This window comes from Callorhinus ursinus, unplaced genomic scaffold (assembly GCF_003265705.2).
Source record: "Callorhinus ursinus isolate GAN/ISIS: 27379988/994484 unplaced genomic scaffold, GSC_fseal_2.0 scaffold25, whole genome shotgun sequence".
Classification (NCBI taxonomy): domain Eukaryota; kingdom Metazoa; phylum Chordata; class Mammalia; order Carnivora; family Otariidae; genus Callorhinus; species Callorhinus ursinus.
In genome coordinates, this window is record NW_027397087.1 from 16418583 (window position 1) to 16442667 (window position 24085).

Genomic DNA, 24085 nt, shown 5'->3' on the forward strand with positions numbered 1-24085 from the left:
TAATGTTTGAAATATCTGAGTCAATTAGCTGGAATTTTTTACATCTTGAGGAATGTGAGACATATCAATATGGTGACAATAAATAATAAAGCATATATGAAAGAAAATTATTATTTCCCCACAACACCACGTTCGGCTTGTTATATTTTCATATATATATCATCTATGGCCCAAGCTTCCTGATGATGTTGTGGAAGTTTATATAAATGTAAGTACACTTTTGTTGCAGATATTCAATATCTCATTGAGGTAAAATATCATTTCTTCATGATTTTTCCCGACAACCCCAGGCTGACTGGAAGGTCTCCAGTCTGTGGTCCTCTGGCAAATATACCACTTGTAGTAATGTTTAGCAAACTATTTTTAAGTTATCATTGCTACTGTAAACTTAACAACTGTGTGAGGACACATGCATTTTATTGAACTGTAAAAATCTACTTGAAGTCAAGAAAGGTTGGCACTTTCCTAGCATATCATAGGGGCTCAAAATGTTGGTGGACTGACTGCATAGCACATGAATAGGTTATAATAGCTCTCCAGTCTATGATGAAATCTGTAGGAAATGAGGTGACCCAAAGACGAATCATTCCCAATCATGATGATGCTAATGATGGTGTCAGTTTTCTCTGAGAATCTGTGCCAAAGCAGATATAGATCCAGATATGTGGCCAAAACGTTTAGCCTCATTACACAGCAATGACTAGTGGTCTGTAAAATAAAATTCTGTGTAAGGAAGATCAGAAAGTTGCATTCCTCATAAAAACACTGTCAATTAATTCATTGCCCATTAAAAATCAAATATTTTTATTTGATTTTTGTGCCAAATCTATTTAGCAGTTGGACTGGACTTTTCCAAAATTCTATATAATGAAAAACTGTTCTAAATTTAAAAGAAAATAAAGGGATTAAAAGCCAAACACAATGTGTAAACATCTATTATAACTGTACCAAAAAAAAAAAAAAAACCCAGCTCTGAGAGATAAGATGTTTTATGGACAGATGGAGAAACTGAAAAATGGAATCTATGTTATTTATCAATGTTTTATTGCTAGCGTGTAGTGACAATATTGTGGTAATATAGGAAACTATCCTTGTTCTTAGAAGATTCTTCCAGGGATGCAAAGACGATTCAATATCCACGAATCAACCAGTGCAAAACACCACATTAACAAAATGAAGGATAAAAATCATATGATTGTATCAACAAATGCAGAAAAAGCATTCAACAAAATTTAACATTCATTCATGATACAAACTTCAGCAAAGCAGGTATAGAGGGCACATATCTCAACATAATAAAGGCTATGTATAACAAACCACAGCTAACATCATCCTCAGTGGTAAAAAGCTGAAAGTTTCCTCTAAGATCAGAAGCAAAACAAGGATGTCCACTCTTGCCACTTTTATTTAACATAGTACTGGAAGTCCTAGCCGCAGCAAATAAGGACAAGAAATTAAAGCCACCCAAATTGGTAAAGAAGTAAAATTGTCACTATTTGCAAATGACAATGAACAACTGGGAATACATCAAACTAAAAGGCTTCTGCCCAGTGAAGAAAACCATCAACAAAATGAAAAGACAGGGTTGTCTGGGTGGCGCAGTCAATTAAGCATCTGACTCTTGGTTTTGGCTCAGGTCATGATTTCAGGGTCATGAGATCAAGCCCTGAATTGGCTCCACACTCAGTGTAGATTCTGCTAAAGTTTCTCTCTCCTTCTCCCTCTCCCCCTCCCCACTGCTCACTCTAAAATAAATTTTAAAACCTTAAAAAAAAAAAAAAGACAACCTACTGAATGGGAGAAGATATTTGTAAATGATTTATCTGGTAAGGGGTTAATGTAAAGAATTCATACAACTCAAGATTTTAAAAATCGGATTAAAAATGGGCAAAGGACCTGGAGACATTGTTCCAAAGAAGATATACAGATGGCCAAAAGACACATGACAAGATGCTCAATATCACTAAGCATCAGGGAAATGCAAATCAAAACCACAATGAGATATCACCTCACAACTGTCAGAAAAGAATCAAAAAGAAAAGAAATAAGAAGTGTTGGTGAAGATATGGAGAAAAGGGAACTCTCATGCACTGTTTGTGGGAAAGTAAATTGGTACAACCACTATGAAAAACAGTATAGAGGTTTCCCAAAAGATTAAAAATAAAAATACCACACAATCCAGCAATTCCACCTCTGGTTATTTATCCCCAGAAAACAAAAACCCTAATTCAAAAAGAAAGATGCACACCTATGTTTATTGCACTATTATTCATAATAGCCAAGGTGGAAGCAACCTAAGTGTCCCCCAATATATGAATGGATAAAGATATTCTACACAAACACACACACACAGGAATACTATTCAGCCATTAGAAAGAATGAAATCTTGTCATTTGTGACAACATGAGTGGACCTAGAGGGTAATAAGTTTAGTGAAATAAGTCAGAGAAAGACAAATACCATATGATTTTACTTATATGTGGAACATAAAAAACAAATGAATAAACAAAGCAAAATAGAAACAGACTCATAAATACAGAGAACAAACGGGTGGTTGCCAGATGGAAGAGGGTGAGGAGATGGGCAAAATAGGTGAAGAGGATTAAAAAGTACAAACTTCCAGTTATAAAAGATGTCACAAGAATGTAAAGTATTGCGTAGAGAATACAACTAGTAATATAATAACTCTGCATGATGACAGATGGTAATTATACTTGTGATGAACGTTTCATAATGTATATAAATATCAAATCACTATGTTATACAGCTGAAATATAATATTGTATTTCAACTACACTTCAATCAAAAATAATTTTTTAAAGGGCACAAGGAAACTTTCTGGGGTGGTAGAAATTTTTGTATCTTGTTTTGGGATGGTAATTAGACAGATGTATACAACTGTCCAAACTCATCAAACTGAACACTTAAGACTGATGTGGTTTTTGTATATAAATTACACCTCCACAAATAAAATGAAGTGAAATTTTAAAAAGTAAAATAAAAATTAAGTCAGCTTCACTTTATGTCATCTGAAGAGCTCAGTACTTACCAAGCGATTTCTTTTTACTGCAGAACATTATTGTACCTGATTATGTTTCACCAGGTTTCAACAGTTGGCCTACGTAGAAAACAAGAAAAGTACACAACATCAGCATTTTTAAAATGCTCACTAACCATAAATTTCCACCTTTTAACTTTCTTTCTAGTCAAATCTAGATGACTAGGAATCATTGGCACAATAATGAATAACAGATTCCATTTATCAGGTTTAAATCTAACTAGATAAGAATAATTCTACACAGGCAGTGGTTGCTTGGCCAGAGATCGAGGCGTGTGATGGTGGGGTTTTCGTGATGAAGGCTCCAGGTTCCTGTGACTGCATAGGAGTCTTTTGGATTATCCTGTTTATCTTTCTCAGTGCCCAAGGAGATCAAAGAAAAGAATAGCAGCAACTGTCTGAACAAAAAAGCGACCACTTTCTGGAAGGTAGGACATGCGGAGAAGTGAATCCGAGGCGATATTCGGGAGGATAGACGGCGAGGGAGGGGGCCTCCATCAGGGGTTTCTGGCAAGTGATAGAGCCGCGGAGCACAAAAATCGGAACTTTTAGAAGCCTGCTTGGCTGAAGGATGTTTCTCCAGTGGCTAAGCGGGAGGTGGAACCCTCGCGGGACAGTGTGGTCTCAGGACCCTCGGGGTCACAGAAACACCAGGGGTGCCTGAGTGCGGCAGAGCTCCCAGGTATCGGAGCGGGGAAGCCAGCTGCAGAGACGGAGCCGAGGCGCGGGCTCTCAGCTCGGGGTTGCCATAAACTGTGATCCGCGGCCCAGTCGGGCCACTGCTCCTCCAGCAGGGACCCAACAAGTGGCAGATCTGGGGAGACTCCCCTTCCTTCCCCGGGAGGAGTGGCACAAGAGCACACCGCAGGGATCTGCTGGGTTTGGAGACTCCACACGGAGTCGGGTGCCAGAGAGAGAAACGCTCAGTCACAGGCCGGATGAGCACGGAGTGTGGCCAGAGACCGGGGAGATGGGAGATAAGTGATACAAAAGACAAAACAAGATTAGAATAATGGGGATCCCAGAAGAAGAAGAAAGAGAGAGAGGGGCAAGGAATATTGAAGCAAATAATAGCAGAGACTTCCCTAATTTGGGGAAGGAAACAGGCATCAAAATCCAGGAGGCACAGAGAACCCCTCTCAAAATCAATAATAGGTAAACACCCTGACATCTAATAGTAAAACTTACGAGTCTCAGAGACAAAGAGAAAATCCTGAAAGCAGCTCGGGAGAAGAGATATGTAACCTACAATGGTAGAAACATTAGACTGGCAACAAACCTATCCACACAGACCTGGCAGGCCAGAAAGGACTGGCATGATATATTCAGAGCAATAAATGAGAAAAATATGCAGCCAAGAATACTATATCCAGCGAGGCTTTCACTGAAAATAGGACATAAAAAGCTTCCAGGACAAACAAAAACTAAAGGAATTTGCAAACACAAAACCAGCCCTCCAAGAAATATCGAAAGGGGTCCTCTAAGCAAAGAGAAAGCCTAAAAGTAACATAGACCAGAAAGGAACACAGACAATATACAGTAACAGTCACCTTACAGGCAATACAATGGCACAAAATTCATATCTTTCAATAGTTACCCTGAATGTAAATGGGCTCAATGCCCCAATCAAAAGACACAGGCTATCAGATTGGATTAAAAAACAAGACCCATCGATATGCTGTCTGCAAGAGACTCATTTTAGACTCAAAGACACCCCCAGAATGAAAGTGAGGGGGTGGAAAACCATTTACCATGCTAATGGACACCAAAAGAAAGCTGGGGTGGCAATCCTTATATCAGACAAATTACATTTTAAAACAAAGACTATAATGAGTTGAGGAAGGACACTATATCCTACTTAAAGGGTCTATCCAACAAGATCTTACAATTGTAAATATCTATGCCCCTAACATGGGAGCAGCCAATTATATAAGGTAATTAATAAAAGCAAAGAAACACATCAACAACAATACAACAATAGTGGGGGACTTTAACACCCCCCTCACTGAAATGGACAGATCATCTAAGCAAAAGATCAACAAGGAAATACTTTTTTTTAAAGATTTATTTATTTATTTGACAGAGAGAGAGAGATAGCGAGATCAGGAACACAAGCAGGGGGAGTGGGAGAGGAGGCAGCAGACTTCCAGCAGAGCAGGGAACCTGATGTGGGACTCGATCCCAGGACCCTGAGATCACGACCTGAGCTGAAGGCAGATGCTTAGCGACTGAGCTAAGGCACCACAGAAATAAAGACTTTAAATGACACACTGGACCAAATGGACTTCACAGACGTATTCAGAACATTCCATCCCAAAGCAACAGAATACACATTCTTCTCTAGTGCCCATGGAACATTCTCCAGAATAGATCACATCCTAGGTCACAAATCAGGTCTCAACTGGTACCAAGAGATTGGGATCATTCCTTGCATATTTTCAGACCACAGTGCTTTGAAACTGGAACTCAGTCACAAGAGGAAAGTTGGAAAGAACTCAAATACATGGAGGCTAAAGAGCATCCTACTAAAGAATGAATGGGTCAACCAGGAAATTAAAGAAGAATTTAAAAAATTCATGAAAAAAATGAAAATGAAAACACAACTGTTCAAAATCTTTGGGATGCAGCAAGGCAGTCCTAATAGGAAAGTATATAACAATACAAGCCTTTCTCAATAAACAAGAAAGGTCTCAGATATACAACCTAACACTACACCTAAAGGAGCTGGAGAAAGAACAACAAATAAAGCCTAGGGGCGCCTGGGTGGCTCAGTTGTTAAGCGTCTGCCTTTGGCTCGGGTCATGATCCCAGGGTCCTGGGATCAAGCCCGACATTGGGCTCCCCGCTCGGCGGAAGGCCTGCTTCTCCCTCTCCCACTCCCCCTGCTTGTGTTCCCTCTCTCTCTGTGTCTCTCTCTGTCAAATAAATAAATAAATAAAATATTTTTAAAAAATAAAAATAAAGCCTAAACCCAGCAGGAGAAGAGAAATAATAAAGATCAGAGCAGAAATCAATGAAATAGAAACCAAAAGAACAGATCAACGAAACAAGGAGCTGGTTCTTTGAAAGAATTAACAAGATTGATAAACCCTGGCCAGACTTATCAAAAAGAAAAGAGAAATGACCCAAATCAACAAAATCATGAATGAAAGAGGAGAGATCACAACCAACACCCAAGAAATACAAACAATTATAAGAACGTATTATGAGCAAGTATATGCCAGCAAATTAGATAACCTGGAAGAAATGGATGCATTCCTAGAGATGTATCAACTACCAAAAACTGAACCAGGAAGAAATAGAAAACCTGAACAGATCTATAACCACTAAGGAAATTGAAGCAGTCATCAAAAATCTCCCAACAAGCAAGAGCCCAGGGCCAGATGGCTTCCCAGGGGAATTCTACCAAACAAAGAAGAATTAATACCTATTCTTCTGAAACTGTTTCAAAAAATAGAAATGGAAGGAAAACTTCCAAACTCATTTTATGAGGCCACCATTACCTTGATCCCCAAACCAGACAAAGACCCCATCAAAAAGGAGATTTACTGACCAATATCCTTGATGAATATGGATGTAAAAATTCTCACCAAAATAATAGCCAACAGTATCCAACAGTACATTAAAAGGATTATTCACCACGACCAAGTGGAATTTATCCTTGGGCTGCAAGGTTGGTTCAACATCTGCAAATCAATCATTGTGATACAGTACATTGAGAAAAGAAAGAACAAGAACCATGATCCTCTCAATAGATGCAGAAAAAGCATTTGACAAAGTACAGCATCCTTTCTTGATCAAAACTCTTCAGAGTATAAGGATAGAGGGTACATACCTCGATATCATAAAAGCTATCTATGAAAAACTCACAGCAAATATCATTCTCAATGGGGAAAAACTGAGAGCTTGCCCCCTAAGGTCAGGAACACGGCAGGGATGTCCACTATCACCACTGCTATTCAACATAGTATTAGAAGTCCTAGCCACAGCAATCAGACAACAAAAAGAAATCAAAGGCATCCAAATCGGCAAAGAAGTCAAACTCTCACTCTTTGCAGATATGATACTTTATGTGGAAAACCCAAAAGACTCCACCCCAAAACTGCTAGAACTCAGACAGGAATTCAGTAAAGTGGCAGGATATAAAATCAATGCACAGAAATCAGTGGCATTCCTATACATCAACAACAAGACAGAAGAAAGAGAAATTAAGGATTCAATCTCATTTACAATTGTACCCAAAACCGTAAGATACCTAGGAATAAATCTAACCAAAGAGGCAAAGGATCTGTACTCAGAAACTATAAATTACCCATGAAAGAAATTGAGGAAGACACAAAGAAATGGAAAAACGTCCCATGCTCATGGGTTGGAAGAACAGATATTGTGAAGATGTCAATGCTACCTAAAGCAATCTACACATTCAATGAAATCCCCAACAAAATACCATCCACTTTTTTCAAGGAAATGGAACAAATAATCCTAAAATTCGTATGGAAACAGAAAAGACCCCAAATAGCCAGAGGAATGTTGAAAAAGCAAATCAAAGCTGGTGGCATCACAATTCCAGACTTCAAGCTCTATTACAAAGCTGCAATCAACAAGACAGTATGGTACTGGCACAAAAACAGACACATAGATTAATGGAACAGAATAGAGAGTGCAGAAATGGACCCTCAACTCTATGGTCAACTCATCTTTGACAAAGCAGGAAAGACTGTCCAATGGAAAAAAGACAGTCTCTTCAACAAATGGTGTTGGGAAAATTGGACAGCCACATGCAGAAGAATGAAACTGGACCATTTCCTCACACCACACACAAAAATAGTCTCCAAATGGTTGAAAGACCTAAATGTGAGACAGGAGTCCATCAAAATCCTAAAGGAGAGCACAGGAAGTAACCTCTTCGACCTCAGCCACAGCAACTTCTTCCTAGAAACATCGCCAAAGACAAGAGAAGCGAGGGCAAAAATGATCTATTGGGACTTCATCAAGATAAAAAGCTTTTGCACAGCAAAAGAAACAGTCAAAAAAAAAAAACAAAAGACAACCGACAGAATGGGAGAAGATATTTGCAAATGACATATCAGATAAAGGGCTAGTATCCAAAATCTATAAAGAACCTATCAAACTCAACACCCAAAGAACAAATAATCCAATCAAGAAATGGGCAGAAGACATGAACAGACGTTTTTCCAAAGAAGACATCCAAACGGCCGACAGGCACATGAAAAAGTGCTCAACATCACTCGGCATCAGGGAAATCTAAATCAAAACCTCAATGAGATACCACCTCACACCCGTCAGAATGGCTAAAATTAACAAGTCAAGAAACGACAGATGTTGGCAGGGATGCGGAGAAAGGGGAACCCTCCTACACTGTTGGTGGGAATGCAAGCTGGGGCAACCACTCTGGAAAACAGTATGGAGGTTCCTCAAACAGTTGAAAATAGAGCTACCCTAAGACCCAGCAATTGCACTACTGGGTATTTACCCCAAAGATACAAATGTAGGGATCCGAAGGGGTACGTGCACCCCGATGTTTATAGCAGCAATGTCCACAATAGCCAAACTGTGGAAAGAGCCAAGATGTCCATCGACAGATGAATGGATAAAGAAGATGTGGTATATATACAATGGAATATTACACAACCATCAAAAGGAATGAGATCTTGCCATTTCCAACAACGTGGATGGAACTGGAGGGTATTATGCTGAGCGAAATAAGTCAATCAGAGAAAGACATAATCATATGATCTCACTGATATGAGGAATTCTTAATCTCAGGAAACAAACTGAGTGTTGCTGGAGTGGTGGGGGGTGGGAGAGATGGGGTGGCTGGATGATAGACACTGGGGAGGGTATGTGCTATGTGGAGCACTGTGAACTGTGTAAGACTGTTGAATCACAGACCTGTACCTCTGAAACAAATAACACATTATATGTTAAAAAGAAAAAAAAAGAAGAAGATATCAGGAAGGGAAAAATGAAGGGGGGGAGTCGGAGGGAGAGACGAACCATGAGAGACTGTGGACTCTGAGAAACAAACTGAGGGTTCTAGAGGGGAGGGAGGTGGAGGGATGGGTTATCCTGGTGATGGGTATTAAAGAGGGCACATACTGCATGGAGCACTGGGTGTTATACGCAAACCATGAATCATGGAACATTACATCACAAACTAATGATGTAAGGTATGGTGATTAACATAACACAATTAAAAAAAAAAGAATAATTCTACACAAAAGTAATCTATTTGTATTATATGCTATGTGAAACAACATAAGATAAGCCCAAGTGTGCCATTCAATTTGGCATTAAAATTGAGCCCAATTTTCTAATGTATTCCAAACCCTGTGAATCAGAATATATCAGGGATGAAGCTACAGCATCTGCTTTTTATCAAGTGTCATTAGATAATTCCTTTCCAGAGCTAGCACTGGGAACCACTGCTAAATTACAGGAGCTACATGTGAGAGGAAATTATTGGCTAGCCAGGCTCACACTGCAAAAATCTTCCTCAGTTCATTCTGTGTATAGTCTTCTCCAGGTAGCTACCTGAAAAGCCCGAGTAATGTCATTATTGCCTTTCCATTTTTCCCTACCTATGATCTAATTATGGTAAACTCTATTAGAAGATTGAGAATAAAGAAAGGAGCAAACAGGGCGCCTGGGTGGCTCAGTCGTTAAGCATCTGCCTTCGGCTCAGGTCATGATCTCAGGGTCCTGGGATCGAGCCCCACATCGGGCTCCCTGCTCCACGGGAAGCCTGCTTCTCCCTCTCCCACTCCCCCTACTTGTGTTCCTGCTCTCGCTATGTCTCTCTCTGTCAAATAAATAAATAAAATCTTTAAAAAAAAAAAAAAAAGAAAGGAGCAAACAAATGATTTCAAACATTTAGAACCTGAACGACTGTAGGAATGAACTCCGGAACCTTTGCAAACACATGACAGGGTAGGCAAAGGTACTGAATACAAGTTCTTTCAGTTTGAAAGAGAAATGACTTATTCGCTTCCTGCTCAAAGAAGTGCTGTGGCAGGATGCACATAAAGAAAAAGTTAGTCCGTCATACAGAGACCAGAGGAGAGGAACAGTCAATGCTTATGGTTTAGTAGTTCCAAGAAAAGAGGATGTAGAGGAAATTCATCAACAGCCACTGCTCCGCTACAAATCTCTCAATCTAAAAAGCCTGAAACCATCACTATTTCTCCCTGTGGTGGCCCCAGATCCATGAGTTCCTTCTGCCACCCCCAAGAAAAGCAGCAACCTGCTGAGGGCACAGCTACTCCCGAATGTGCCTGACAAACAGGACCACTGACACCTGGTGACACCCACTGCTTGTCTAGGAACAGGATACTAAAAATGATGAATCTTCACAAGCAAGTGGGGGAAATGCTGCCAGGTGCTGCTAGAAGCAGGAATAAGTCCTTAAATATTATTTTATTTTTTAATTATTTATTTTAATTATTACTAACTATTCTGTTTCTCCCCCCAATATCTTCTACCAACTGTGCTGCCCAAGATGAGTCCCCCCACCACCACCACAGCCCCAGGCATCTGCTTGCCTCTAGGAATGCCTGCTGATGAGTGATTGCTTTTCCCTGCATTGCTCATAACAGGTTTCTCTGCTCCTGCCTTAGCCACCTATACACTAGGGTCCACCCTGAAGCAGAGTCATCTTTACAAAAGGTAAATGGCATCCGGTCACACCCCTGATGAAAACCCTCCAATCACTTCCCATTGGCCTTAGAAAAAAAAGATCAAATTCTAACATGACTCCTTGGACCCTCCACAACCTGGTCCCTGTTCATTTTTCTAGCCTGATTTCCCATCACTCTCCTCACTGCCCCCACTCCTCCTTGTACCCCATCGTGTCTATACTCCAGAAATACTCAGCTCAGCTTCTTTCCATCTGGGAGCCCAACACATGCTCTTCCCTCTGCCTATAACCACCTAACTCATCCAACCCCTTAACCTAACTCCTACTTATATTTCCAATATCAATTCATATATCGCTTCCTCTACAAGGCCTCTCCGGTCCCCCAAATCAGAGCTAGGGGCACCTGTATGTGCTCTCATATAATCCAGAACTTCCCACGAGAGCCCCTATCACTCCAGAACATATTTGCCTATTACGTTATATTGGCTGTGTCCTCATTAAATGTCTACAAACTCCAGTAGGGCAGGGATCTCATCTGTCTGGTCCACAGCTATATCTCTAGTATCTAATGCATGACTGGCATATAGTAATCCTCAATAAATATTTGCTAAATGAAAGAATGAATGAGGTCTTTAATTTCATTTAGGAAAGGACCAAGGGCTTTCAGACATTAAAAGGAACTTCCCTTTTTAAAAATTTTTTGTATTGAAGTATAATTAAAGATTTATTTATTTGAGAGAAAGAGAGTGAGTGCAGAGCCCAACATGATCCCATGACCCTGAGATCATGACCTGAGCCAAAATCAAGAGTCAGACACTCAACCGACTGAGTCACCCAAGCGCCCCTGTATTGAAGTGTAATTAACATACAATGTTATATTAGCTTCAGGTGTACCACATATGGATTTGACATTCTATACATTACTCAATGCTCACCACAATAAGTGTAAAGCCACTTCCCTTTTAGCAACTATCCCTTCCCAGGATCCAACCCCACATGTCAGAATGTCTTAGATCTTCCCAAGCTGGGGGCCACCATGACTTTCTCATCTACTCCCTCCTTCTGGCCCATTCCCATCCTCTTTTATACTCCCCCATCTCCAGCCTAGGAAAAACCTCAAGGATGAATATTTGCTTAGCAATAGGAAGAGTGTGGCAGGCAAACTGAAGAGCAACAGAAAGAAGAGAGAAATTTGCAAAGCCTGGAGGAGAACAAAAGGAGGCTATTTAATAAAAAAAGTAGCTATTTAATAAAAAAAATAATAAATTAAATTAAATTAAATTAAGACAAGATGCACTGAAAGATTTTTTTTGAGGTAAGGCCTTCCTGCAAGAAATAAGGATAGGGGCGCCTGGGTGGCTCAGTCGGTAGTGTCTGCCTTCGGCTCAGGTCATGATCCCAGGGTCCTGGAAACAAGCCCTGCACAGGGCTCCCTGCTCAGCGGGGGGCCTGCTTCTCCCTCTGCCCCTCCCCCCACTTGTGCTCGCTCTCCATGTGCACGCTCTCTCTCCCTCTCAAATAAAGTCTTTAAAAATAATAAAATAATAAAATAAATTAAAAAGAAATAATATGGATAAAAGTGTGTTTTCATCCAAGGACCATCTTTGTTCTAAAAAAAAAAACAGTCACAACAGATACAAAATGGGAGCAGGGAGAAGGATGAATGGATTCAGTGACAATGACATCTGGTTCTGGTGGCCCCATCTGGCCAGACAGTTAAGGCTCATCCACAAGTTCTAACCCAACTCGTTAGGGCCTTAAAGTTCTCTCCTGAGACTAAGTCAACATGTTGTGTTTTCATGGGCTCAGAGTCCCAGGAGCAGGTGAAAGGAAGAATGATTCTTTAAGCAAGAGGGCAAAAAGGACTCTACACCCTGACAGGTGGCAATTAGAATGTAGGCAGAGGAAAGAAATTCAATCTCTCAGGAACTTAATAAGGGTACTGGCCACTGGCCAACTTATTCTTTCTTCTTAATGGTTTGAGACATTGCTTTGATGGATTAGTACTAACAAATAACCAGTTCAAAAGATGAATATAGGGCGCCTGGGTGGCTCAGTCGTTAAGCGTCTGCCTTCGGCTCAGGTCATGATCCCAGGGTCCTGGGATCGAGTCCCACATTGGGCTCCCTGCTCAGCAGGAACCCTGCTTCTCCCTCTCCCACTCCCCCTGCTTGTGTTCCTGCTCTTGCTGTGTCTCTCTGTCAAATAAATAAATAAAATCTTAAAAAAAAAAGATGATTATATAAATGTAACCAAAACATATATATCCATGATATCACCCCTTCCCTATTATTTTAGATACTTCTGCAAGCACTTCTCATTTTAACAGCTCCTAGGCAAACAAACATAAAGCAATACCATATCCTTCCTAAAATGATCTCTAAGTCATATAGCTATTTCATGTTTTTAATTTCCCTAATACCATCTTCCAAAATGTGTTCAAAGCCTTTTTTTATTTTAAAGATACTGAATAAATTCATTTTATGAATTTTAGCTGTTTTGACTCTTGTAGAAAATCTTTACCACTTTATAATTAATCCAGAGTGAAAATGATCACAATTGTATAAATTAATATTTCTACAAGACATATGAAAGTTTTTTCTTATTAATGATCCTATTCAAGTGTTTTCACTCCCTGAGACATGAAGTTATAACAAAAAATTAAGTGACCTTCAGGCCTGTGTTTCCTCCAATCTAGTATTTTCCTTGTAACAGCAGCAAGTCCAGGCATACTTAACAGAGGATTCACACTAATGTAGCAGATTCTAGTTTAACTTTTAGGAAGTGAAATTTAGTGCTTTCATTCTTGGACATTTATCAACTCACCAAAATACCCCAGCTGACACTCTAATTCTAAAAGATGTCGGAGTAAAGAAAAGTCATCTTTTGTTGAACTTTCAGTTAAGGTCTAAGGAAACAGAGTAGACAAATCAGGTGGGAGAAAAGGTTTGCTAATGTGAAATCTAGCTCTAGAAGTAGGAACTTCTGATTCTGAAATTCAACCATTTCCAAATGCTGAAGCAAAAGTATCTATATGAACACATTCCTTGTTTTTGATATCACCCCAAAGGAGAGGAAATAGAAAAACGAAAACTGCTGGTAGGTCTTATTTAAAAATTCTTGGTTTCTTCTTATATAAGGGATTAAAATGGTGGTTTCCTTGTGTGAAAGTCATGGCCGGCCAGAGGGGGCGGGGGCAGGATGTAATAAGAAAAAGAGGTATAGTGGTGCCTGGGGGGGCTCAGTCAGTTAAGCGTTTTCCTTCAGCTCAGGTCATGATCCCAGGGTCCTGGGATTGAGTCCCGCATCGGGCTCAATGCTCAGCGGGGGAGTCTGCCTCTCCCTCTCCATCTACCTTTCCCCCTGCTCATGAGCTCTAATAAATAAATATTTTTTTAAAAAAAAAAGAGGTATGGAAAAAGACGAAGAGAGAAAGGAGTAGCTAATGGCTAATAGTGAAAGGCTTTTATGTATATTAATTCATTTTTAAAGGCAATGAGTGATTTTTTTGAAAAGATTGAAAGTTATGCTTCCATAAGATTTTTTTTTTTTTACATTTCCAGTTCGGGTTTTGAATCTTGGTTACAAAAGATAATTCTTCTAATGGAAAATATGACAAAGTCAAAGGAAGACTCTAGTTTGTTCAAGGAAAATAAGGAGATAGTTTCAGACACCTAGAGACTGAGGGTGATGACAAGACATCGAAGTTAGAAATGCTACTTAAGCAGCTATATGCAGCAGAGAGCATCCTGTCCATAATATGATTTCACAAGGTCTCTACTTATAGAAATGGGTACACCTGAGTGCAGGTGACTCAACATTTTAAACAAATGATTAAAATGGAGATTCCCTTTAATGACTGAGGCCATTCAACAATCAAGTTATTATAGTTAATTTCCCCTGCTCGAATTCCATGATCACCAAGCAACCTGCTGATAATAACTTACTTTCCCACAGAAGTCTGTCTATAGGGAAACAGTGCACTAGTCATGCCTGCTGAAGTGAACATTCTGGTCCTCCTGACAGTTATATTTCACATTTTAAATTAATAAATTGTCATTCTTATTTTATATTACCAGTCTCCTGAGCTAAGAGTAGTCTAACTCAGAAAGATAAATCTGTTTTTAGAATGCTGTTGAATTATAGTCCAAAATCTACAGGATAAACAACCCATTCTAGATGCAGTAAATTCACCAAGAGGCCTCCGAGGGAACAGCCAGCCCGCTGACCTGCTCAAAGGGCAGCAGGATGTGGTGGATGGAAGCTTGTCCTTTGGAGCCAAACAGGCTAACCTTGGATTCCTACTTTTTCCACTAATTCATTACAGAATCCAGGGCAAAATATCCAGGCAAATATACTGGATGGGCTGTTGGGGATGGGGGCACATGATGAAAAGCCTCATTAGTTATCTTGAAGGCAGCCTTCTGAACTCTGTCAAAGTATCTACATAAACATTAGGATTAAATGAGGACAGTGATTCTAACTTCCTTCAAGACATTCTACAATAAAACAAAGGAGATAAGTGTGAAGGGATAATGAAACTTTAAAGAGGAGATGTGTTTGTGGTGGGGCACAGCCCTGGGGATAAACTGAGGGGAGGGAAAACAGTGGAAAGAGAAAGACTGAAAATAGGAGGCAGAGTGACAGAAAGGCAAAGGAATTGGAGGAGATCAGAGAAGAAAGGGGCAAGAAAGGAGCCAAGGCAGTTAAGGAAAGGACAGGAGCAGTGGAAGCCAGGAGAGCAACATGGGGCAGATTCCTGGCAGCTTCTCCTTACTTGCCCAGAGTGCTGCCCAGGTGAGCTCATTCCTGCCTGTCTTCAAATCAGAGTCTAGGGAGGAACCAGGGTGCCCCCGTGGGGGGATCCTCTACTCCCTTTGAGCAGTGGGTTCTCTCCAGTTCTCAGGGACAAGATGGGCCAAAGGGGAAAGGATCCCTACGGTTTCAGTAAGCCCAACCCCAGACCCCACCCATTGGGACGACTTCCCATCCTCTTCTCCACTCTCTGGTTCTGCTCTGCTTTCCTTCCTCATTCCCCAACTCTGCTTTCTCTTCTTCTTTGGAAACACTGTACGTATAAAGGAGACACTTTTAGGATAATAGGATTCCAATCCCAGCTCAGCTACTTTCTATCTAGTGTTACTTTGGCCAAGTCACTTCCCCTTCCTAAGGCTCAATCTTCAAATTTGTAAAATAGGGACAACAATGCCTTCCTCCTAGAGTTGCTGTAAGGGTAAATATACATGTATATATATGGTTCATTCCATAAAAATATGTTCCCTTCCCTCCTCCCATTTATCTTTTCTTCTACTCCCTCCCTTTTTTCCTCTTTCAATTTCCCAGGTTCCCTTCCCTGTTTTCTTAACGGTCCTTCATGTTTTTCACTCAGGCACTTGCTTCCTAACCCAAGTCACCCTGTCTCTGAGGACTAACCCCACCAAGAATGGAAGGGACGGGGGCTGATGCGGGGGGTGGGCAGCACCAGGGTGGGTCTAGGTAAACCTTGAAAAGCCTGCCTGCCTGAGCAATAGTGGCATCTAAGGATGGGAAGCTGGAGGGCAGGATTAGGGACCCAGCCCCTTCTCTCTGCCCTCCATCTTCTCTGGTCCTACCCTTTTCCCTTTTCTTCCTCTGGCTCCAGGTTCCCAAAGGCAAAAAAAGCAAAGCCCGGATAAGTCCTCCCACCCCTGGACAAGATGACCTTGTGGTCCTATCTGTTGGCAACCCTGCCTACAGGCCCAAGAATATTCCCTGGCACCCTCAGTGCCAGGCCCCTGAGGGATGGGGAGGTGAGGCTGAAGCACAACAATAAGACCCAGGAAAGACATGCTGGTGCAGCGGGGAAATCTTAGCCTTGGAAGGAATGACCGAGCTTCTGTCCTGCACGTGTGCAGCGTTGAATGTGATGTGTGGGTAAGAGGTGTAGATAGTGTTTTAATCATACTTGTCAGTAACAGCTGCCAACAGCCATAGCACTTGTCGATTGTCCATAATGGACAAAAGTAGAAGTGAACATAATTTAAGCCTGTGTGTGTGTGTGTGTGTGTGTGTGTGTGTGTAAGTGATCATTGTACAGCCAAATTTATAAATTGCTTAGCAATTAGATATAATTACCATTAACAATAAATTATTCTATTTCCCATATAATGTATATTAGATTGATTTTGTTGTCAGTTGTCATGTCAACACTGCAGTCTGTTTATATTCTGTTAGGCATGCAGCTGTTACCCAGCCACAAGATTCTGAAGTGGTGGGAACCGTTTCCCTTCCTCCTCTTGTTTACCCCCTGCTCACTTTTATCCTTGCTCTCATTTCTTTTTCTCTTTCTCTGTTTCCTGGCCTACTCTTGCTGCCTCTCTAGTGCACTTTTGCCCTCATGCTGCCTTTCTCTCCCAAACATGCCTCCCCTGGCTTAGGCATCTTCCTTCCCTCTCACTTCCCTTTTCCTCCACCATTTCGTGAGTCAGGCAGCTGGGCTTGGTCCTGCCAGCTCTGTAACCTCCAGCCAAGTTCCCTCTCTTCTAAGCCCTGGGTTTCTCATCTGTAAACAGGGACAATTAGAGTAACCCACAGGATCATTAGGCATGCCTACAAAGAAATTAGCACAGTGCCTCCAGTGACAAAGTTAGGACTCAATAAAGAAAAGCTATTTTTTTTAAATATATGTTTAACTCTCCACAAGTAAAAAAAAACCCTCCTGTCAGGGATGCCTGGGTGGCTCAGTCAGTTGGGTGTCTGTCTTCAGCTCAGGTAGTGATCCCAGGACCATGGGATCGAGCCCCGCATCAAGCTCCCTGCTCAGCGGGGAGCCTGCTTTTCCCTCTCCTTGTTGCCCCTGCTTGTGCACACTCTGTCAAATAAACAAATCTTTAAAAAAAAACAAAACAAAACAAAAACCTGTCAATTTTGAACATCAGTAGGGATGGCTCTCAATCAAACACTTATTGGGTACCTATTGTTTTTTTAAGATTTTATTTATTTATTTATTGAGAGGGAGAGAATGTGAGTGAGGCAGCGGGGGGAAGGCGGGGGCAGGCTGTAGATAATCTCAAGCAGACTCAGTGTCCTGAGTGCGGAGCCCGATGCAGGGCTCATTCTCACGACCCTGAGATCATGACCTGAGCCAAAACCAAGAGTCAGACTCTTAACTGACTGAGACACCCACTTGCCCCAACTGGGTGCCTATTCTATGTCAAACCTGGGCTGGGTCGAGGGAGGTAAGTATCATTAAGTCCTAACTCTGTCACTCAAAAGCCTGTAGTCTGGGAAAGATAAAAACAAATACATAGATCATTTGAATGGCTATCATGGAAGCAAGGACTGAGCACAATGGAGGCAGAGGGAAGGGAGTCACCAAGCCTGCTTTGCAGAGTCAGCTAAGATGTCACAGACAGTGATTCTGAGTTGAATCCTTTTGAAAAGGAAAAAAGAGTTGGCTCATAAAATGAGGTAAGGACAGACAAAAGGAACAGCTTGTGGAAAGACCAAGTGTTGTGAAAGGGAAGGAAAGGTTTGGGGAGCAGTGACAGTCATGGCAACAAGATTATAGGGGGCATGGAGCTGGCAAGGTAGATTAGAGATGGATTCTGAAAGAAGTGATCATCTTCATCATTGTTATCATCATCACTACCATTCACTGGATACTTGGCCTTGTGCTAAGTACTTGACATGTATCATCTCATTTAATCCTCACCAAAATTCTATGAGAGAGGACTATCATTATCCCCATTTGATAGATAAAGGTGACATGGGGCAGGGCTGTGTTCAAGACCCATGGTTAACCCTGCAGGTAATGGGAAGGTGGAAGAGGTCTCTCAGAGAAGGATATGGTTAGAATCCAGCCCCCCTTGTCCACTGTCATTGCACTCTGTGTCTCTCTATGCAAGCACATGATATCAGCGCTTTTAGGAAGATTACTCTCACAGCATGGCCTGGCATGGAAAGAGACGGGGGGGGGGGGGGGCAATGACAACAGGCAAGTGAAGCTAGATTCTAGAAATGTTTCTGCAGTTGAATTGACAGTTTATAAATGGTCCACATGCTGGGGTGCAGGACAAGGAGGAATCTAGGGTGACTTCTAGGTTTTTGGCTCAGGACAATGAGGACACAGAGGTACCATGAACTAAAATGACAAGTACAGCAAGAAAGGGAGAAGGAAGAGAAAGCAGAAGGGCAGGAACTGGGATGGGAGAATAATAAATTTAGTTTGAACACATTAGTCTTGAAATTTCTCTTGATAGTTGAAAATATCCTCAGCACGAAAGAGAAAAGACGTATTTTTAGACTTGGAATCATCAGCATAGATGCAAGCATTGAAGTCATGGGAAGTGAATGATCTCACTCAGGAAGAACAAGAATAAAAAGAAGTGAGGAGCGGACAGACGATGAGGATGAGTCAATAAAAGGTTGAAGAGGCCCCAGGGAACACCCAACTTCAAAGAACAGGTCAGACAAGGATATACTGAAATGAGACGTGCAGGCTTTCCTACTGTGGTATCTTCCTCTGGGCATCTAGCGTAGAGCCTGACACGGGTAGGTGCTCAACAAGCTGGAGCTGACCAAAGAAATGGAGAGAGAGAAAGGAAAAAACATTTCCAAAAAATGCAATGACCAATATATTTAATATCTACATTTAATATTTAATCAGAAGTTAATATTTGAAAAATATTTAATATTTCTAAGAAGTCAAATAAGATTTTAGGCATGGGGAACACTTGGAGGTTACTATTTTCTTGGACACCTTTTTGTGAGAAATCCTGAAAATACCAGCATCTATTTCTTGTATATGCAATACAAGCATCTAGCATACATACATTAAAAAGAGTTTTAGGAGAGCTACAATTTCTAATCTACTTTTAAACAAAAGGTTAAGTCTTTTCCAACTAAATGAAAATTTCCAATTTACCAGGTAAGAACAAAATAAAATCCTCCTGTGCACAAAAAAAATTCTCCAGGGGCACAAAAAAATTACTTGATCCCTCATTTTTAAAGATGCATGCATGATGAAACAATATAAAAGCAGAAGATAGATAAATATAGGTTTTAAAAAATCACTCTGAATTTACATTTTGCAGTAAAGGCTAACAAAGAACAACACCTGAGCAAAGGTGACCATTCAAGGACACATGTTGATAACTCCACACACAGTCCTATATTTCCTCCTCTCCTTTCTCATAAGCCTTCAGCCCCCAATTAAAATTTCTCACCAATTTCCTTTCTTTTCAAAACAGCTAATTGTTAACCAGGGACCTGAGACACTCTCGTATCTATCAACCAAATAGCTAGAAGTATCGATTTCTCAGTTCAGACAAATCTCAGCACTAAAAACAAACCACTCCAGCCTCAGAGAGTAGTTTAGTAACAAACTGTTCATGTTTAAAGCATGAATTGGTCATAAAATAAACAATACCTGAATAGAGGGGCTAGATACAAATCCCCTGAGGGGGGAAAAAAATGAAATCAACTACTCCCAAAGGAAGTGACCAATACCCACAAGCCAAAAAGAAATGGACCTCGATGCTACTCCCATTGGCCATTTAATAGGTGATGCTGGGTGCCTGGATGGCTCCGTCAGTTGAGCATCTGCCTTTGGCTCAGGTCATAATCCCGGGGTCCTGGGATCCAGCCCCACATCAGCCTCCCAGCTCAGCAGGGAGCCTGCTTCTCCCTCTCCCTCTCCCACTCCCCCTGCTTGTGCTCTCTCTCTCAAATAAAATCTTAAAAAAAAAAATAGATGATGCTAACAATAAAAATTTGAAAAAGGAAATAAAGAAAATGTTCTATTTCTCAAACCCAACTAGTTTCTAATTATTTTTTAGTAAGAGAATAATAAAGACTGTTTGCTAAACCTCAACCATACCAAAAGGTTAAAACAGCAAAACAAAAGAGCAACCTAGAAAAGAGAAACAGAAAGCTCCAGACAGCCCTGAGCTGACTCTCCTCTTGGTCTCAGCAACCCTTGAATGCTCCCCACAGACTCACCTCAGCTTGAACCTAACCCTCTCTCCCAAAAGGAAGGATTCAGGGAGATCAAACAGGTACCCATTCCATGACCATGTCCATGAGAACAATGAGAAAAGCAAGGCTATTCTGAAAGCTCTAGCAATGACATAGAAAACAAACTGGGTCTCTAGGGGACATTCTTGAAAACCTGAGATCGACTCCCGGAAAAACACTCTTGACCACTTACCGCTACCGGAAGCTGCTAGATGGCAGATCAGAATCAGCATCTCATCAGAAAAAGAAGGCGGCTTTGGAGGAAAGAAACTACACTACCAGTGAGGAACTGGGGAAGAAAAACACTCCTTGGAAAAATACCAAAAGCCCAGAAGAGTCTCTCCTTCTAGAGTTGCCTGCTACAGCTGCCACGGCAGAACTGGTTAATCTTGAAAAAACAAAAGGAAGCTCCCTAGAGGCTGGCTTCAGCAGGATGGCTTCCTCTGTGGGAACCAAGAGTTCAGGAGGATGGAAGCAGAAAACGGAAGGAGTCACAGTTACCACTTCTGCTTACCAAACTTTCAGGAGGAAAGTAAGCAAACATCTTTAGAGTTCCCACCTGTTCTTCCCAGAGATGAAGGAATTTGCATTTTTTTAAAAAATCATTGCAAGGAGAGTTTTACTATCTCATGGATGAAAGCTAAGCACACTCAAGCAACATTTAAATAGGAAGAATGAAGACACTTTTTCCAAACGTCCTTAATTTCAACTCAGAGTAAAGCAAACAATTAACCCTTGAGGATGCCAAAAAATGCACATTAGGAAATGGATTTAAACTTTTTAGTTCAGAATCACTTTGGGGGGGGTCCTTATTTTTAAGATGGGATTAGATGAAAACAAAATATTTTGGTTTGTGTCTATTTTTAAAAGAAAAGATTATGTCTTAAGTACGTCTAAACCTATTTATGGGTTTTCCAGAAGTTGCACCAGATTTGCAGTTAAGTAGTGAAACCAAATACATTTTTAAATTTTTTTTCCACGTTTATTTTTTTTATTATGTTCAGTTAGCCAGCATATAGTACATTAGTTTTCGATGTAGTGTTCAACAATTCATTAGTTGCATATAACACCCAGTTCTCATCACAACACATGCCCTCTTTAATACCCATCAGTGGGAGGGGGGTGGGGGATGGGGAAACCAAATACATTTTAATCATGTCTCTATAATGAGAGCAAGTTGCCTCTGCACATACCAACTTCACTCTCCTGGAAAATCCTGGTACTGAGCCCTCACACCTCCAGAGAGAGCCAGATCAGAGAGAAAGGAAGGACTTTCCCTGCCAAGCCTCCCAGTTACAAGAAACTGCAGATTTCTTGAAACGAGAGTGATGACTTTCTTCTTGCATGATAAAAAGAGCCAATAACAGCCTAAAAGAAACAATCATTTCTTTAAGACATTTAAAATGAAAAACCTCTCTTGGCCTCAGTCCTTCCTCTGTAATAAGATGAAAATTATAGTACTTACCATAGAGAATTGCTGTGACTAAGACAGTGCCTGAAGCACAGCAGATGCTCAATAAATATTAGTGAGTACCAATTAAAGAGATAGGCCTCTCTAGACAGACATGGAAAGATGTCCAAGGTATATTGTCAAGTGAAAAGAGCAAGTTACAAGAGTATGTATAGGATAATTCCATTTGGTAAAATATTTTAAATGTGCTTGCTGTTGACTGCCTGCTTCTTCCCAGTAAAATACCAGCTCCTTGAGAGTGGTTGTATCCCGTTTCCATAATAGACATTCAATAAACATTTGTTGACTGAATGAATAAAATCAGGAAGGATAAGCAGAAAGAAATTAACAGTAGTCACCTCCAAAAAATGGTATGGGGGTGGAAGGGCTGGTGGGCCCTGGGAGAAATAGCTCATTGGTTCTTAGAAAAGTACTGCTTTAAATTTTTTTTACAGTGAGTTTGTATGCCAACCAATAAAAATGGAGTTCTTAGACGATAATATTTCTGTTTACAGGGTGCATCTTAAGATCTCTGGGTGTCCTCCCTAACAGCAGACCAGTGAGGGAGCAAGAGATGATCTCCCTATTACCTGATAAGTTAATGAGTCAGAAAGCAACTTATAAAAGAAGCATGGAGCTCTCCTTTTCTTCCTGGCCTTATATTGATCTTTCCAAAGGTAACCCTACCAAGCCAGATCCTCTGTCTTAATCCATCAGGACCCCTCTCCTTTACCAAAACATCAACCGCACATCCCCACAGTGGCATCTCTGCCCAGGTCATCCTCTCCCCCCGGGAGACCTTTTCCTTCATCTTCTCACTTCCAAACCTGTCCATAAAGGACCGTTTTCTGAGTCCCAGCATCTCTGGCCCCTCCCTCTTGGACACTGCTAGAGACTAGGCTTGATATCACCCATTGGCACTTACTCTACAATATCTGCTATCTCCCCTCCATTTGAGATGAGGTCTATAAGGACTGAATCTTCAGTTTTGCAACCTCTTCTTTCTTGTGCACACGCTCTCTCTCCCTCCCTCCCATGCAGGCAGTCCTTCACTATAAAAAAAAAAAAAAAAAAAAAAAAAAGACTGCCACATTAAGGAGCTATGTGTTGTGATTTTGTTCCATTTGCCCAAAAGTTTCTGACACCAGAAAAAAAAATTCACCAGCCCTGTCATTCTCCCTGAAATTTCAACACTAGGGATATCTTTCTTTGGCTTCTTCAGTATATTCTTGTTAAATGCTTCTAAAAGTTCTAAATTGATTTAAGATGCTCTAGTTTTTCATGTACTAACTAGTCAAAATTGATTTAATCATACTTTGTTCCTAATCAACAACAATGATGGGATGAGGAATCCTAATAGAAGAAGAAGGTGAGACAGAAGGGCTTACCACACTCACAGTAAAACCACAGAACGACTACCTCACATTCACCTCACGCACAGAAGCTCTCATAATGCACACACATGCATGGGCGGGGGGCAGAGGAGGGGGGTAAAGATTTCATATCATTTTGAAATATTCATTTTAAAATGCAATTATCTTGCCATTAAATGCTCCCTTGCAGATAGATCTTTGGGTGCTTAAAAAATGATGTTACGGTGTCATAGAATTATGTACTTAAAACCACAGAGCATCAGATTTATTTGCCCCCTACTTTAAGTCCCAAAGCTCTTTACCCATCTCTGAAATATAACATTACATTACAGTAGGTGCTGCTACTCCTTTGCCAGGCTGTCTTATCGCCCACATGTCACCTTGACTCACTCCCTCACTTCATTCAGATCTGTGCTCAATGTCACCAACTCTGAGAGGCCCACCTGGTCAGCCTACCTAAAGCAATATACACACCCCTGTCCCTCTCCATCCCTTATCTTGATTTTTCTCCATAGGAAAACACATAGATAATATACTGTATATTTCCTTGT

General features: G+C 40.9%; 1 protein-coding gene across 5 annotated transcripts in view; it reads right to left on the minus strand.

Moving 5' to 3' along the window:
* Window positions 1-24085, minus strand: part of ATP8B4 (ATPase phospholipid transporting 8B4 (putative)) — a 303343-nt gene that overhangs the window by 261405 nt on the left and 17853 nt on the right. For 3 of the 5 annotated variants that reach the window (XM_025883645.2, XM_025883647.2, XM_025883642.2), the window contains exon 2: window positions 3050-3118. In XM_025883645.2, the coding sequence (XP_025739430.1) occupies window positions 3050-3077 (28 nt within the window). In that variant the 5' untranslated portion in view covers window positions 3078-3118. Of the gene's footprint in view, window positions 1-3049; window positions 3119-20696; window positions 20822-20904; window positions 21143-24085 lie in introns of those variants that run through there. The other 2 variants (XM_025883643.1, XM_025883644.2) reach the window with 2 other exon arrangements.